The 13,488-nt window shown below is 38.2% G+C and overlaps 1 protein-coding gene across 1 annotated transcript in view; it reads left to right on the top strand.

Annotated features, from left to right (window-relative positions):
* Positions 1–13,155, top strand: part of TESPA1 (thymocyte expressed, positive selection associated 1) — a gene marked incomplete at both ends in the record, with an annotated part of 32,675 nt that extends 19,520 nt beyond the window's left edge. Inside the window, one exon of the mRNA XM_079714949.1 lies at positions 12,950–13,155. Within this exon, the coding sequence (XP_079571075.1) occupies positions 12,950–13,155 (206 nt within the window). The remainder of the gene's footprint in view (positions 1–12,949) is intronic.
* Positions 13,156–13,488: the final 333 nt, after the last annotated feature.

Raw genomic sequence — 13,488 nt, 5'->3', positions numbered from 1 at the left:
ATGGCATCAGAGATAATGATTTTTCCAAGATAGGAAGAATTGAAATATTTCTTTTTTTTTTTTTTTTTTGCGGTAGGCGGGCCTCTCACTGTTGTGGCCCCTCCCCCTGCGGAGCACAGGCTCCGGAGCACAGGCTCAGTGGCCATGGCTCACGGGCCCAGCCGCTCCGCGGCATGTGGGATCCTCCCAGACCGGGGCACGAACCCGTGTCCCCTGCATCGGCAGGCGGACTCTCAACCACTGCGCCACCAGGGAAGCCCTGAAATATTTCTTGAATTAAGTAAATGAATCATCTTGCTTAGGGTTCCCTCCATTTTTAATGTCTTAGTACTATTTACTGCACTTCCTAGTCCAATAGCTTTTTGTTCAACACCAAAATTTCATTGTTACTGGTCCAGAATCACAAAAGTCTTTATGATTCTAACTCCTTTAATTCTAATTATCTGTGGTTTTAGGGTCCTAATCACTCTACTTTCTCTCTTACTCATAACTTTCATCTCCAGATATATAGCTTGTATGTATCAGTCACTCACAAAAGAGTTAAATGTCAGAAGACAGCAATCTACTATATGTAGTTGAAAAATTTTAAGATATGGAGTCAAATGACCTACTTCCTACTAGCTCAATAATCTTGCCCAAATCACTTAACTTTGTTTGTTCCTATGAAACCTTACAGAGAGTTTGTGTAGGTAATGTACCATGCTGGAATAACTGTTATGATGTTGCTGTTGCTGCTGCTGATTTTAGAAAAGGTAATCATGGGCAAAATATTTAGATCAGTGAATCCCAATCTTACAAGCTTTTTAAAAAATTGCTATTTCCTGGACTCCACCTAATAAAATTAAATACAAATCTCTTAGGTTTGGACTTGGGCATTATTGTTTATTCTTCTTTAAAAGTTTCCTAGTGTTAGCAGTTACCTATTTTTGCATAATAAACCACCCAAAATGTAGTGACTTAAAGGAAAACTTATTTATTATTTCTTGCTATTTCTTGGGTTTACTGGGGGGATTATTCTGCTTGGTTCATCTGGGTTCACTTATGCAGCTGCTTTTGGCTAGTTGACTGGGCTGGACTAGAAGGTCTAAATGGGCTCACCGTATTGGCACTAGCCTTGGTGCTGAATCTCTGTGCTACTGTCAGCCAGTCAGGCACTTTCTCCATGTGGTGAGTCATTCTTCAGTAGTCTAACTTGTCTTTCTTACGTGGATGTTCAGCAAAAACTGAAGTTGCAATGGCTCTTTTTAAGGATATGTTTTAAGTTGTACAATGCCCCCTCTACCACATGTTATTGCTCAAATCAAAGCACAAAGCCAACCTAGATTCAAAGGGAAGGAAAACAGACTTTACTTTTTTAATAGGAGTGGCAAAGTCACACTGTGAAAAGGCAATGTGGAATGGGAGGGTTGCTATGGCCATCTTTATAAACAGTCTCTCACAGACAGTGATTCTGGCACCCCATGAGGGTTAAGAAAGACTAGTTTAATTAAAGGGCTTCATCGTCACATATTAAAGATGCCCTGAGGGTAAGCTCTCATTCTAAAGCTCATTGAAACTCAGCCACAGCATACAAAATTTGAAAAGGAAATTAACTGCTAAACTTACCAAATTCAAATAGAAAATGTGGAGTATATGCACCACAGCTAGGTTTCCCTGCCAAAAATTTTAATTTATTCTAAAATAGCAAAACAAAGCTTTGCTCAAGTGTTACTTGTCCAGCAGATGTCAGCCTCGCACAAGAAAATGCCAATTTGTCCAGCAAAGCAGGCTGTGTAGGATCTATATGATTATACCTTTCTAGACAATTCATGCAATACCCAAAACATCAGTTCCTCTCACAAATGTCCCATCTTTGACTAAAGGTCAGTATACAGAAAGATTGGAATTGAGTTGCCAGGGAGGAAGTTTCTAGGAGTTAAACATTTCAAATAAGTAACTAGATGTAACTAGACTCCATTTTCTGCTAGGTGATGGGATTTCATTACAGCAGGAGTTACTGTGTTTAGAGATGCTATATTTCACTTATTCTAAGATGTACATTTTTCTGCACTTGAATATCTCTGAAATAGAATGGGTCTAACAGTTGGCAGTGTCAACCAATATACTTGTGTGTGTGGGTGTGTATATATATATATAAAAAATACATATACTTGTCTTCTTAATGGAATATAAAATTAATTATGTCTTACAAACTATGTTTCAATGAAACACAGTAACTTTAGAAATTCAATGCACTTAGCCTCTCAGGTAAATAAGGAGGTGATTTTATAGATTTTCCTTTTATGATTCGCCTAGAAAAATGAGAGATCTCTTCTTCACTGACACAGACTTCAGCTGAGGCAGGGGGTCACAGTGGTTTCCAAATCATTCCCATGTTCTATGAGTTTCTTTAATAATCTTCTCACAAAGCTATAAGCTATCTCTCTCAATCTACTTCTCTATCATCCTTTAAGAGATCACATGGAGTGGGAAGTAGCTATGAAAACAGCTCAGTACTGGCAAGATTAAAGACTGCATAAGAAACATGGGTAGGGAAATTCACTCACCACCATCAAAGGCAGAACTAGGTGGGACCGTTCCTCAGATCTACTGCCCCTTCCAGGATCTGTAATTATGTCCCAGGATCTCTGTATCTAGTCCCAGGTGTTAATCTACTACTTGTTATCAAGCATAGGAGAGGTGCAAGCATGGATAGAAAGTGGTGGCAGCACCCAGCCAGCAGCAGTGTCTAGTTGTGTGGTCCTCATATTTCACAATGACACTCACTTGAATAGGCAAATAAGGGTTGGAACCCAGCTCTACTGAGCTTACCTTCCATAATCTCAAGGGTCTTCTTCTTCTAAGAGGGAGTTTCTTTTTTTCCCCTTATTTATCTATATAAGATGAGCACCTTTCTGTAATTAGCACAAGGGCACATTTTCTGTTAAAAGATGTTCCCAGCTATCAGCTTTCATCCCTCCCACTCCATCTTTTAGTCTCTTCCAGAGAAGTCTTAATCTTCCTCCAAGTTCCTGGCAAAGAATGACACTCATCCCTCATAATTTGCACCTTGCTCAAGAATTTCAACTTCATGGCCCTTTTATTGGTGCCCTGTTGCTGAAATTTAAATCATTTGACGTTTACCACATTTATGAGAAGCACGGCTAAGGAGAATATTTTTATTTTGTTGTTGTTGTTGTTGTTTCTTTTACCAGATCTGAGGTAGCACAGCATAATATATATCCTGTTTGTGAAGTGATCATATCTAGAGGTGAGAGGTTTCATTTTATTGTCAACACTGCTAGCAGCAGTGGGAGAAGAGTCAGGAAGGATTAGGTGGGGACGCTGATGCAGAGCACAGGATAAAGAAGAAAACTAGTCTGAGATAATCCCAAATGGTGGGTAACTCAACACACTATCTGTTTGTACTTGGTGGAAACTCTGTGAGCCAAGTAGCTACAGACTTGCTCTTTGATGAAAGATTTTGCCATTATGTAATATTAACAATAACAAATATATATAGTGCTTATTACATGTCATACACTATCCTTAGCACTTTGTGGGAATTAAATCATTTAATCTTGTGATATAAGTTGTTTTATTGTTCCCCATTTTATAGGTGATGACCCTGGGCACAGTTATTTTTATACCAAAATAAATTCTCAAGAGGAACTATCAGATAGGAAGTGTAGGGAGAGACAAGAAAAGGGAGAGGAAAGAGAGGGAGGACTATGAGAATGTGATAATTATTTTTCTGCCTCATTTACATTTCTTACCAAGATTGTTTTGGGTCTGTGGGGGAAATATAATTAAAAACAAAATCTTCTGCCACCCCAGAATCCGTCTCCAGAAAGGTATAAGAGAAAGAAAAAAGTTTTGTTTTTGAATAAGCATTAAACCAGAATATGATGTGCATTACAGGCAAAGGATGTGCTAAAGAGATTGCAGAGACAGAAAGGGATCTTACCCTCTTATATATCCAAGAAGATACAACCCATTACATACATGTTGTCAAAATAAACAATAACTAGTCCTCAAGTAAGAGGACTTGACAGCACCAATTTTCACACATAGTTCATCCTAGATTCACCTGGTAACTGAGGTGGCCAACCATATTAGCTAATTGCCTTTAGCCAAAGGAATAATAAATACCTCTCATGTTTTTATGGCAATTCATGGTTTTGCAGTTGGAACCAGGCATCTAAGTTAGACTGGAGACTGGGAGATGGGGGTTCTATGATCCTTGATACATTTCAAAGCAATGGCTTCTATATCCTTGAGAGAGACATTTCTGGTTTGTAAAGGTTTCAAAGGGCTTATTTAGCCTTTAAAAAAGATTTACATAATTTCAAAAAAAAACAAAGAATTTACAAGTTTCCTAAAGAGACATGTTTTAACCTGCCAGGTGAGTGACCTGCCCCTGCGCACTACTACCCCATGGCCCTACCAAAGTGGCCAGGTGAGCACAGCCCACACAGGGAATGCTCCTTGAGTCAGCCTAGTTCTGATGGCCAATAGGATTGCCTTTCTGGGCTCCACAGGTCTGAAACAATTAGAGAGATAGTTCTTGGCAGGCTACCACCCCCAGGGCACTGCACAGACAGCAGACTGAAACAACCCCCAGTCTTCCCATGCAAAAGGCCTATTTACTTGTCCTGGAGTGTCAGCCTGAGAAGTAGAGTTCAAGTTAACCACACATCTAGATGCTACAGAAGTGTTCTCAGGGAACATTAGCCAGTACTTTCACTTGACTTCACTACAGCTCACCAGTACCTCCCAGAAAGGTGCTTATACACTCAACTGGAGCCCAGAATTTTGCAACATTCTCAAAGGGACACCTCCGGGTTCTTGGTCTTGATGCCAGCAGAGTCTACAATTTCAGTCCCACAGGACCGTATATATTTGCATATCTTAAAAGCTGCTGCCTGAAGGTCTAACTGTCAATCAGCCCAAAACTGAGATCCCTCCTCTAGGACACTCACAGGTCCTGGCACATTCTCAACAACTGAGAACTACCCAGAATAAATCAGGCTGCTTAGACAAACACAAATGTTTGAGAGACAACAAGCTAGGGAAAGGTTAAATGATAAGGTTCATCTCCTACCCAAGGCCATTCCTTTAAGACTGGGAGACATAGCTATTTCACATAGAAACAACACAGAGAGTCAAGCAAAAATGAGGAGTCAAAGAATATGTTTCAAATGAAAGAACAAGATAAAAACCCAGGGAAAAGAAATAAAAATGCCTCAATGAAATGGAGACAAGTAATTTACCTGAGAAAGCGTTCAAAGTAATGGTCATTAAAGTGCTCACCAAACACAGGAGAAGAATGGATAAACACAGTGAGAACTTTAAGCAAAATTATAGATAATAAAAGAAAGTAGAAAACAAACATCACAGGTTTGAAGAATACAATAACTGAACTGAAATGTACACTAGCAGTGTTCAGCAGCACACTAGATGAAGCAGAAGAAAGAATCAGTGATCTGGAAGACATGGCAGTGGAACTCACCCAACAGAGCAGCAAAAAGAACAAAGATATTTAAAAAGTGAAGATAGCTTAAAGGACCTATGAGGCAACATCAAGAGGAATAACATTTGAATTGTAGGGGTACCAGAAGGGAAAGAGAGAAAGAAAGGGGCAGAAAACATATTTGAAGAAATAATGGCTGAAAATGTCCCTAACTTCGTGATGGAAACAGACATCTAGATCCAAGAAGCCCAGAGTGTTCCACACAAGGTGAACCCAAAGAGAGCCACACCAAGATTATAATGAAAATGTCAAAAGTTAAAGAGAGAATCTTAAAAATAGCAAGAGAAAAACAACTTATTATGCAGAAGCTAACCCCCATAAGACTATCAGCCAATTTCTCAGCAAAAACTGCAGGCTGGGAGTGGCATGATATATTCAAAGTGCTGAAAGAAATAAAATTCCAACCAGTTAATACTCTACCCAGCAAAGTAATCATTTAGAATTGAAAAGAAGATAAAGAACTTTCCAGGCAAACAAAAGCTAAAGGAGTTCATCACCACTAAACCAGTCTTGCAGTAAATGTTAAAGAACCTTCATTAAGCTGAAAAAAGGGGGCACTAATTGTTAACAAGAGAACATATGAAAGTGAAAATCTCACTGGTAAAGGTAAATATATATTAAAGGTAGTGGATTAATAACGTATAAATCCAGTATGAAGGTTAAAATACAAAAGCAGTAAAAATAACTAGAACTAAAATAATTAGGTAAGAGGTACACAGAATAAAAAGATGTAAAATGTGACATCAAAAACACAAAATGTGAAACAACAAGGTCCTACTATATAGCAGAGGGAACTATATCCAATCTCCTGGGACAAACCATAATGGAAAAGAATATTTTAAAAGAACGTATAATGTTTAAAACTGAGTCACTTTGCTGTACAGCAGAGATTTGTACAACATTGCAAATCCACTATACTTCATTAAAAAACAAAAATAAATAAAAATAAAAACCACAAAATTTGGATGGGGGCATTAAAATATAGAGTTTTAGAATGCATTCAAACTTAACTTGCTATCAACTTAAATATATCAAAACTCTCAACAAAGTGGGCATAGAGGGAACATGACTCAGCATAATAAAGGCCATATATGACAAGCCCACAGCCAGCATCATACTCAATGGGGAAAAGCTGAAAGCTTTTCCTTTAAGATGAGGAGCAAGGAAAGGGTGACCACACTCACCACTTTTATTCAACATTGTACTGGAAGTCCTAGCCAGAGCAATTAGTCAAGAAAAAGAAAAGGCATCCAAATTGGAAAGAAAGAAGTAAAATTGTCACTATTTGCAGATGACATGATTTTATATATGGAAAACCCTAAAGCCTCCTCCAAAAAACTGTGAGAACTAATAAACAAATTCAGTAAAGGTGCAGGATAAAAAATTGATATACAAAAATCTGTTGCATTTTAAAACACTAACAATGAGCTATCAGAAAGAGAAATTAAGAAAACAACCCCATTTATAATTGCATCATAAAGTAAATTAAAATACCTAGAATAAATTTAACCTAGGAGATTAAAGACCTCTACACTGAAAACTATAAGACATTAATGAAAGAATTGAAGAAGACACAAATAAATGGAAAGATATTTTGTGCTCATGGAGTAGAAGAATTAATATTATTAAAACTTCCTTACTACCCAAAGCAATATACAGATTCAGTACAATCTCTTTCAAAATACCAAGGGTATTTTTCACATAAATCAAATACACAATCATAAAATTTATATGGAATCACAAAAGATCCTGAACAGCCAAAGCAATCTTGAGAAAGAAAAACAAAGCTGGAGGCATCACACTCCCCGATTTCAAACTATACTACAAAACTATAGTAATAAAAACAATATGGCATTGGCATAAAAACAGACACATAGATTGATGCAACAGATAACAGAGCCCAGAAATAAACCCACCCATATATGGTTAACCAATTTATAACAAAGGAGGCAAGAAGAAACAGTAAAGAAAGAAGAGTCTCTTCAATAAATTATGTTGAGAAAACTAGACAACCACATGCAAAAGTATGAAACTGGACCACTATCTTACACCATACATAAAAATTAACTCAAAACGGATTAAAGACTTGAATGTAAAACCAGAAATCATAAAAATCCTAGGAAAAAAAAGCATAGGCAGTAGGCTTCTTAACATTGATCTTAGCAATATTTTTTTTTTGGTTCTGACTCCAGAAACAATGGAAACAAAGCAAAAGTAAACACATAGGACTATATCAAACTGAAAAGCTTCTGCACAGTGAAGGAAACCATCAACAAAATAAAAAGGCAACCAACTGAATGGGAGAAGATATTTTCAAATCATATACCCAATAAGCGGTTAATATCCGAAGTATGTAAGATCTCATATCACTCAATAAGAAAAACAAACAATCTATTTTAAAAATAGGCAGGATCTGAATAGACGTTTTTCCAAGGAAGACATACAGATCAGGTCAATAGGCACATGAAAAGATGCTCAACATCACTAATGCAAGTCAAAACCACAATGTGATCTCACTCACACCTGTCAAAATGGTAAAAAAAGACAACAAATATCAAGTGTTGGCAAGGATGTGGAAAAAAGAGAACCCTCATGAATGGCTGATAGGAGTGTAAATTGGTGCAGCTGCTATGGAACACAGTATGGCAGTTCTTCAAAAAAGTTCTTCAAAAAATTAAAATTAGAACTACCAGTAAATGCTTTGCTGAGTGTTTATCCAAATAAAATGAAAACACTAATTTGAAAAGATACATGCACCCTTGTGTTCATTGCAGCACTATTTACAATAGCCAAGATATGGAAACAACGTGTGTCCATCAATGGATAAAAGGATAAAGAAGAGGTGGTATATGTATACAGTGGAATACTACTCAGCCATTAAAAAAGAAATCTTACCATTTTCAACAACATACATGGACCTCAAGAGTATAAAGACGCAGACCTACTAGAGAATGGACTTGAGGAATAGGGAAGGGGGAAGGGTAAGCTAGGACAAAGTGAGAGAGTGGTATTGACATATATACACTACCAAATGTAAAATAGATAGCTAGTGGGAAGAAGTCACATAGCACAGGGAGATCAGCCCGGTGCTTTGTGACCAGCTAGAAGGGTGGGATAGGGAGAGTGGGAGGGAGGGAGACGCAAGAGGGAAGAAATATGGGGATATATGTATATGTCACTTTGTTATAGAGCAGAAACTAACACACCATTGTAAAGCAATTATACTCCAATAAAAACGTTAAAAAAAGTATTATGCTAAAGGAAATCAGTCTGACAGAGAAGACAAATACCATATGATTGCACTTCTATGTGGAATGTAAAAACAAAGCAAACAAACAAAACAAAACTCATTATACAGAGAACAGATGGGGGTTGCCAGAGGGGTAAAGTGTTGGAGGGTAAGTGAAATGGGTTATGGGGATCAAGAGGTACAAACTTTCAGTTATAAAATAAATAAGCTATGGGGATATAGTATACAGCCTGGATACAGTAGTCAATAATATTGTATTGCAAATTTGAAAGTTGCTAAGAAAGTAAATCTTAAGAGTTCTCATCACCCCTCCCCACACACAAAAGAACCATGCTTTGGGCTTCCCTGGTGGCGCAGTGGTTGGGAGTCCGCCTGCCGATGCAGGGGACACGGGTTATTGCCCCGGTCCGGGAGGATCCCACATGCTGCAGGGCAGCTGGGCCCGTGGGCCATGGCCGCTGAGCCTGTGCGTCCGGAACCTGTGCTCCGCGGTGGGGGAGGCCACGGCAGTGGAGGCCCGCGTACTGCAAAAAACAAAAAAACAAAAAACAACAACAACAACAAAAAAACCCCATGCTTTAAGAAAAGGGGGGTGGAGGCAAAGCCTATTTCTCAACAAGGAAATTTAACTTCTTATTTTGAATTTGTATTTGCCATTACACTTCTTTGCATCTTCGTTTCTCTTCCTTTGCTTTCCCTTTATCTGTACTGCCTCATTCTTCTTTGGAACTGTGGAAGGCAGAAGAGTAATTTCTATATGCATAACATAATGTTCATTTTCTGAGTTATACATTTCAAATATTCCAATGGATTACCAAAGCTGTATCCAAGGCAGTCACGCCACATGGCTTCATGTGTCAACATTCACATAGACTGTAGTGTAAGCATTGCTCCTGGAGATGTACAGAGCAGAGGCCCTGGCTCCATCCACACTACCTCACCTAGCCCTTCATGTGAATGGCCTTTAGTGATTATATAACCTTTTTGGAGATATTATCTCACATAAACCTTATAATCACATAGAGAGCAAAAACTGTTTTATGCTTGATAAGGCTCAGAGCAGGAAAATTACTTAGCAAGATTTGTAATTAGTTAGTTAATATCAGAATCAGAACTAGAACTTAGGTCTCCTGACTCCAAACCAGTGCTCTTTTCATCAGTGCACACTGCCCAGAGTGTGCAGGAGCTCAGACTGTAGCTATGGATCAGAGCAAGCCTCACTACCTTTACTTGAATCTGACCTTCATTAACTTGTGCCCTAACCCTTTGAGTTAAGCACCAATAACCTCACTACCTTTGTCAACACTGAATTTTGCCTGCCTTCTTATAAACTCACTGGCAAGATGAGTGTTATGCAGGTTAAGCAGGAACACTCACAGGCCACTTGGAGCTCATAGTTTAGTGAAAGGCATGATAGGAAAATCCACAGTTACTTTGATTTAATTTCATCAAATGCCATAGGGACATAGAAAAATGAACTTCCCAGAGGATGACATGTCCAGGTGAATCTGGACAGACGAGTAAAGGTTGAACAGGGGAAAGTTATGGGGGGAGGTAGAAGAAGAAACAAGACGTTGATATCCTAGGCAGAGAGAAAACATGTTCAAGGGCAAAGAGGAATGGAATGTCATAATACTGTGTCTTCAGAAGCTACACCTTCTGCCTAGTGGTCGAAAGGGAATCTGTGGGAGAAGATCAAAATTAAGAATAAGAAAGATAAATAGAAATCAGTTCATGAAACAAAGTCTTCTGTGTTATTTTCAGTGTTTTGATTTAGTCTAGGAAGATAGGAAACTACTTAAAAATTTATGAAGGAAGTGACATGATTAGATTTATCTTTTAGAAAGATCATTCTAGCAGAGGTATGGGAGATGGATTAAATAGGGAGCCAGTGGAGTAAGGAAAATCATCTCAGAGTCTACCACAAAAGACTGAGGAGAAATGTAATGACCAGAAATAAGACAAGAGTGCTGGGAATTGAGAGGAAGAAGAGTGAGATTTTGAGATACTTAATATGTACAATGGCTAAGCCTAAGGCCAACCATATTTGTGTTTGTGGGAGAGGGAAGGGATGAGAAAAACAAAGGAACACAGAGAAATTTGCAGGTTTCATCTTAGGTAACTAAGTGAATATTAATACCCTTTTATTAAGAACAAAATACAGTAGAAGCAACAAGTTGGAAGGCAAATATTTTATAGTATAAGTTTAAAAAGGCAAAATACTGCTTCAAGAAGGAAGGTGTAGTGTTCAGTACCATATGTCACAAAATATCCATTAGGAAAGACAATGCAACTATACCTTTGGATTTTCCACTAGAAAGTGATTAGGAAATTTGATAACAGTGTTTTTATTTGTGTGACAGGGCTTTACAATATTAATGTGAAAAATGAATAGGAAGTTATGCAAACAAAGTAGGTAAAGGGGTCAAGAGACTCTAAGGAGTATTTTGTTTTGTTTTGTTTTGTTTTCTAGGATTTGGAAGTTTTAAGCATGTATATTTGCTGAAGGAAAAGAATCAATAGGGTGGAGAAGGCCATGGTTCAGGAGGGAAGGGAAATGAGGATGTGAAGTCAACAGAGAGCTGGAATGAGTTGAGATCCAAAGCACTTTTGGAGGGTTTAGCCAGGAACTGAGGTACAGATCTTTAAGTTTAGAGGAAAGGAAAAAGGACAGGTGTGAATACAGTTACATTGGTTGTCTGGAGAGGAGGTCAAGAAATATATGCTTACTGGTTTCTCTCTTTTTCCTGTTGGGTCATCATTAAAAGCATGAGGCAGGAAATCTGAGGAGGATCATAAAGATTTGAGATCACCACTATGGAGAAAGGACAAGAATAATATTTATTAATAGAAATATGTATTAATAGTCAAATTGGTGAATAGCGTTAGGGCTCAGCTCAAGGTGCAGAACATGGATTGGGAATAGTTTTGTCATTTTCTCCAGCAGTGCTCAGCAGTCTATACAAAAGAATAAGAATAAAAGCATAGGTATACTTTTATAAGTCTAAACATTAAGAAGTGAACTTTTTCAGGAATCTCATTTCATGGTGAGAAGAGCAGAAAGCCTAAGTCATATGACTCTTTGATGCCATTGCTGCTGCTGCTAATAACTTTAAATATTACTTATAGTAGTGAGAAACATTTCCCCAGGTAGGGTATAAAAGTTTCTACCAATCCAGTACACAAAGTTGTCTCAAAGATGCATGATGTGACAAACAACCCAATCAAAAAATGAGCCGAAGACCTAAATAGACATTTCTCCAAAGAAGACATACAAGTGGCCAACAGGTGCATGAAAAGATAATTAGATCACTAATTATCAGAGAAATGCAAATCGAAACTACAATGAGGTATCACCTCACACCAGTCGGGATGACCATCATTAAAAAACCCACAAACCGTAAATGCTTGAGAGGGTGTGGAGAAACGGGAACCCTCCTACACTGTTGGTGGGAATGTAAATTGGTGCGGGCACTATGGAGAACAGTACGGAGGTTCTTTTAAAAACTAAAAATAGTGTTACCATATGATCCAGCAATCCCACTCCTGGGCATATATACAGAGAAAACTCTAATTCAAAAAGATACATGCACACCAATGTTCATAGCAGCACTATTTACGATAGCCAAGACATGAAAGCAACCTAAGTGTCCACAGACAGATGAATGGATAAAGAAGATATGGTATATATACACAATGAAATATTACTCAGCCATAAAAAAGAATGAAATAATGCAATCTTCAGCAACATGGATGGACCTAGAGATTATCATACCAAGTGAAGTAAGTCAGACAGAGAAAGACAAATATCATATGATATCACTTATATGTGGAATCTAAAAAATGATACAAATGAACTTATTTACAAAATAGAAACAAACTCACAGACCTAGAAAGTGAACTTATGGTTACCAAAGGGGATAGTGGGAGAGGGGGAGAGATAAATTAGGAGTTTGGGATTAACAGATACACACAACTGTATATAAAACAGATAAACAACAAGGTCTTATTGTATGGCACAGGGAATTGTATTCAATATCTTGTAATAACCTGTAATGAAAAAGAATATTTGTATGTATAACTGAATCACTTTGCTGTACACCTGAAACTAACACAACATTGTACATCAACTATACTTCAATTTTTTAAAAAATGCATGATGTGTTTCTTTTAAATTCCCATTGCAGGCTTTTACCACCACCACAGCACATGCTCTGACAGCAGCGACTTCATAGAAGAGCCTAACTCCCACCTCCTCTTGCAGGAGGCTGTGTGGCCTCCAATATCCAGCTCCTGCTCTCTGGCCCTACAAACTCCTGATCTCAGTCGGAGAAAAGCAGCATGGTACACCGGGCAGAAGACCAGAGTAAGAGACTTGGAATCTACAACCTGATGCTATCATGAACAGCATGCACAGAGACAGACCTTAGGCAGTCACTTCATTTCTCTTTGGTTTTTCTACTCTGGGGGTATTAGAATACATGATCTACATGATAGGGACAGTGGTAACCTGGACAAATACTTAATTTTCTCTCAAGCTTTGACACTGCCTAGGACAGTTAGAAGATTTAAGGATCATCAAATTTGAGGAACAAGGGTTGCTACTGGAATACTCTCAAAGGGCTCAAGCTAAATGAGGAAGCACAAATCCCACTTTCAGGCCCTGAAACCTTGGTGCAGCCTACAGTAAGATTCCCTCTGAGCCTCTATTCCTCCCTCTGTGCTC

Source organism: Hyperoodon ampullatus, assembly GCF_949752795.1.
Source record: "Hyperoodon ampullatus genome assembly, chromosome: 11".
Classification (NCBI taxonomy): Eukaryota; Metazoa; Chordata; class Mammalia; order Artiodactyla; family Ziphiidae; genus Hyperoodon; species Hyperoodon ampullatus.
Note: the sequence above shows the minus strand (reverse complement) of the source record. Positions and strands in the feature narration are given on the sequence as shown.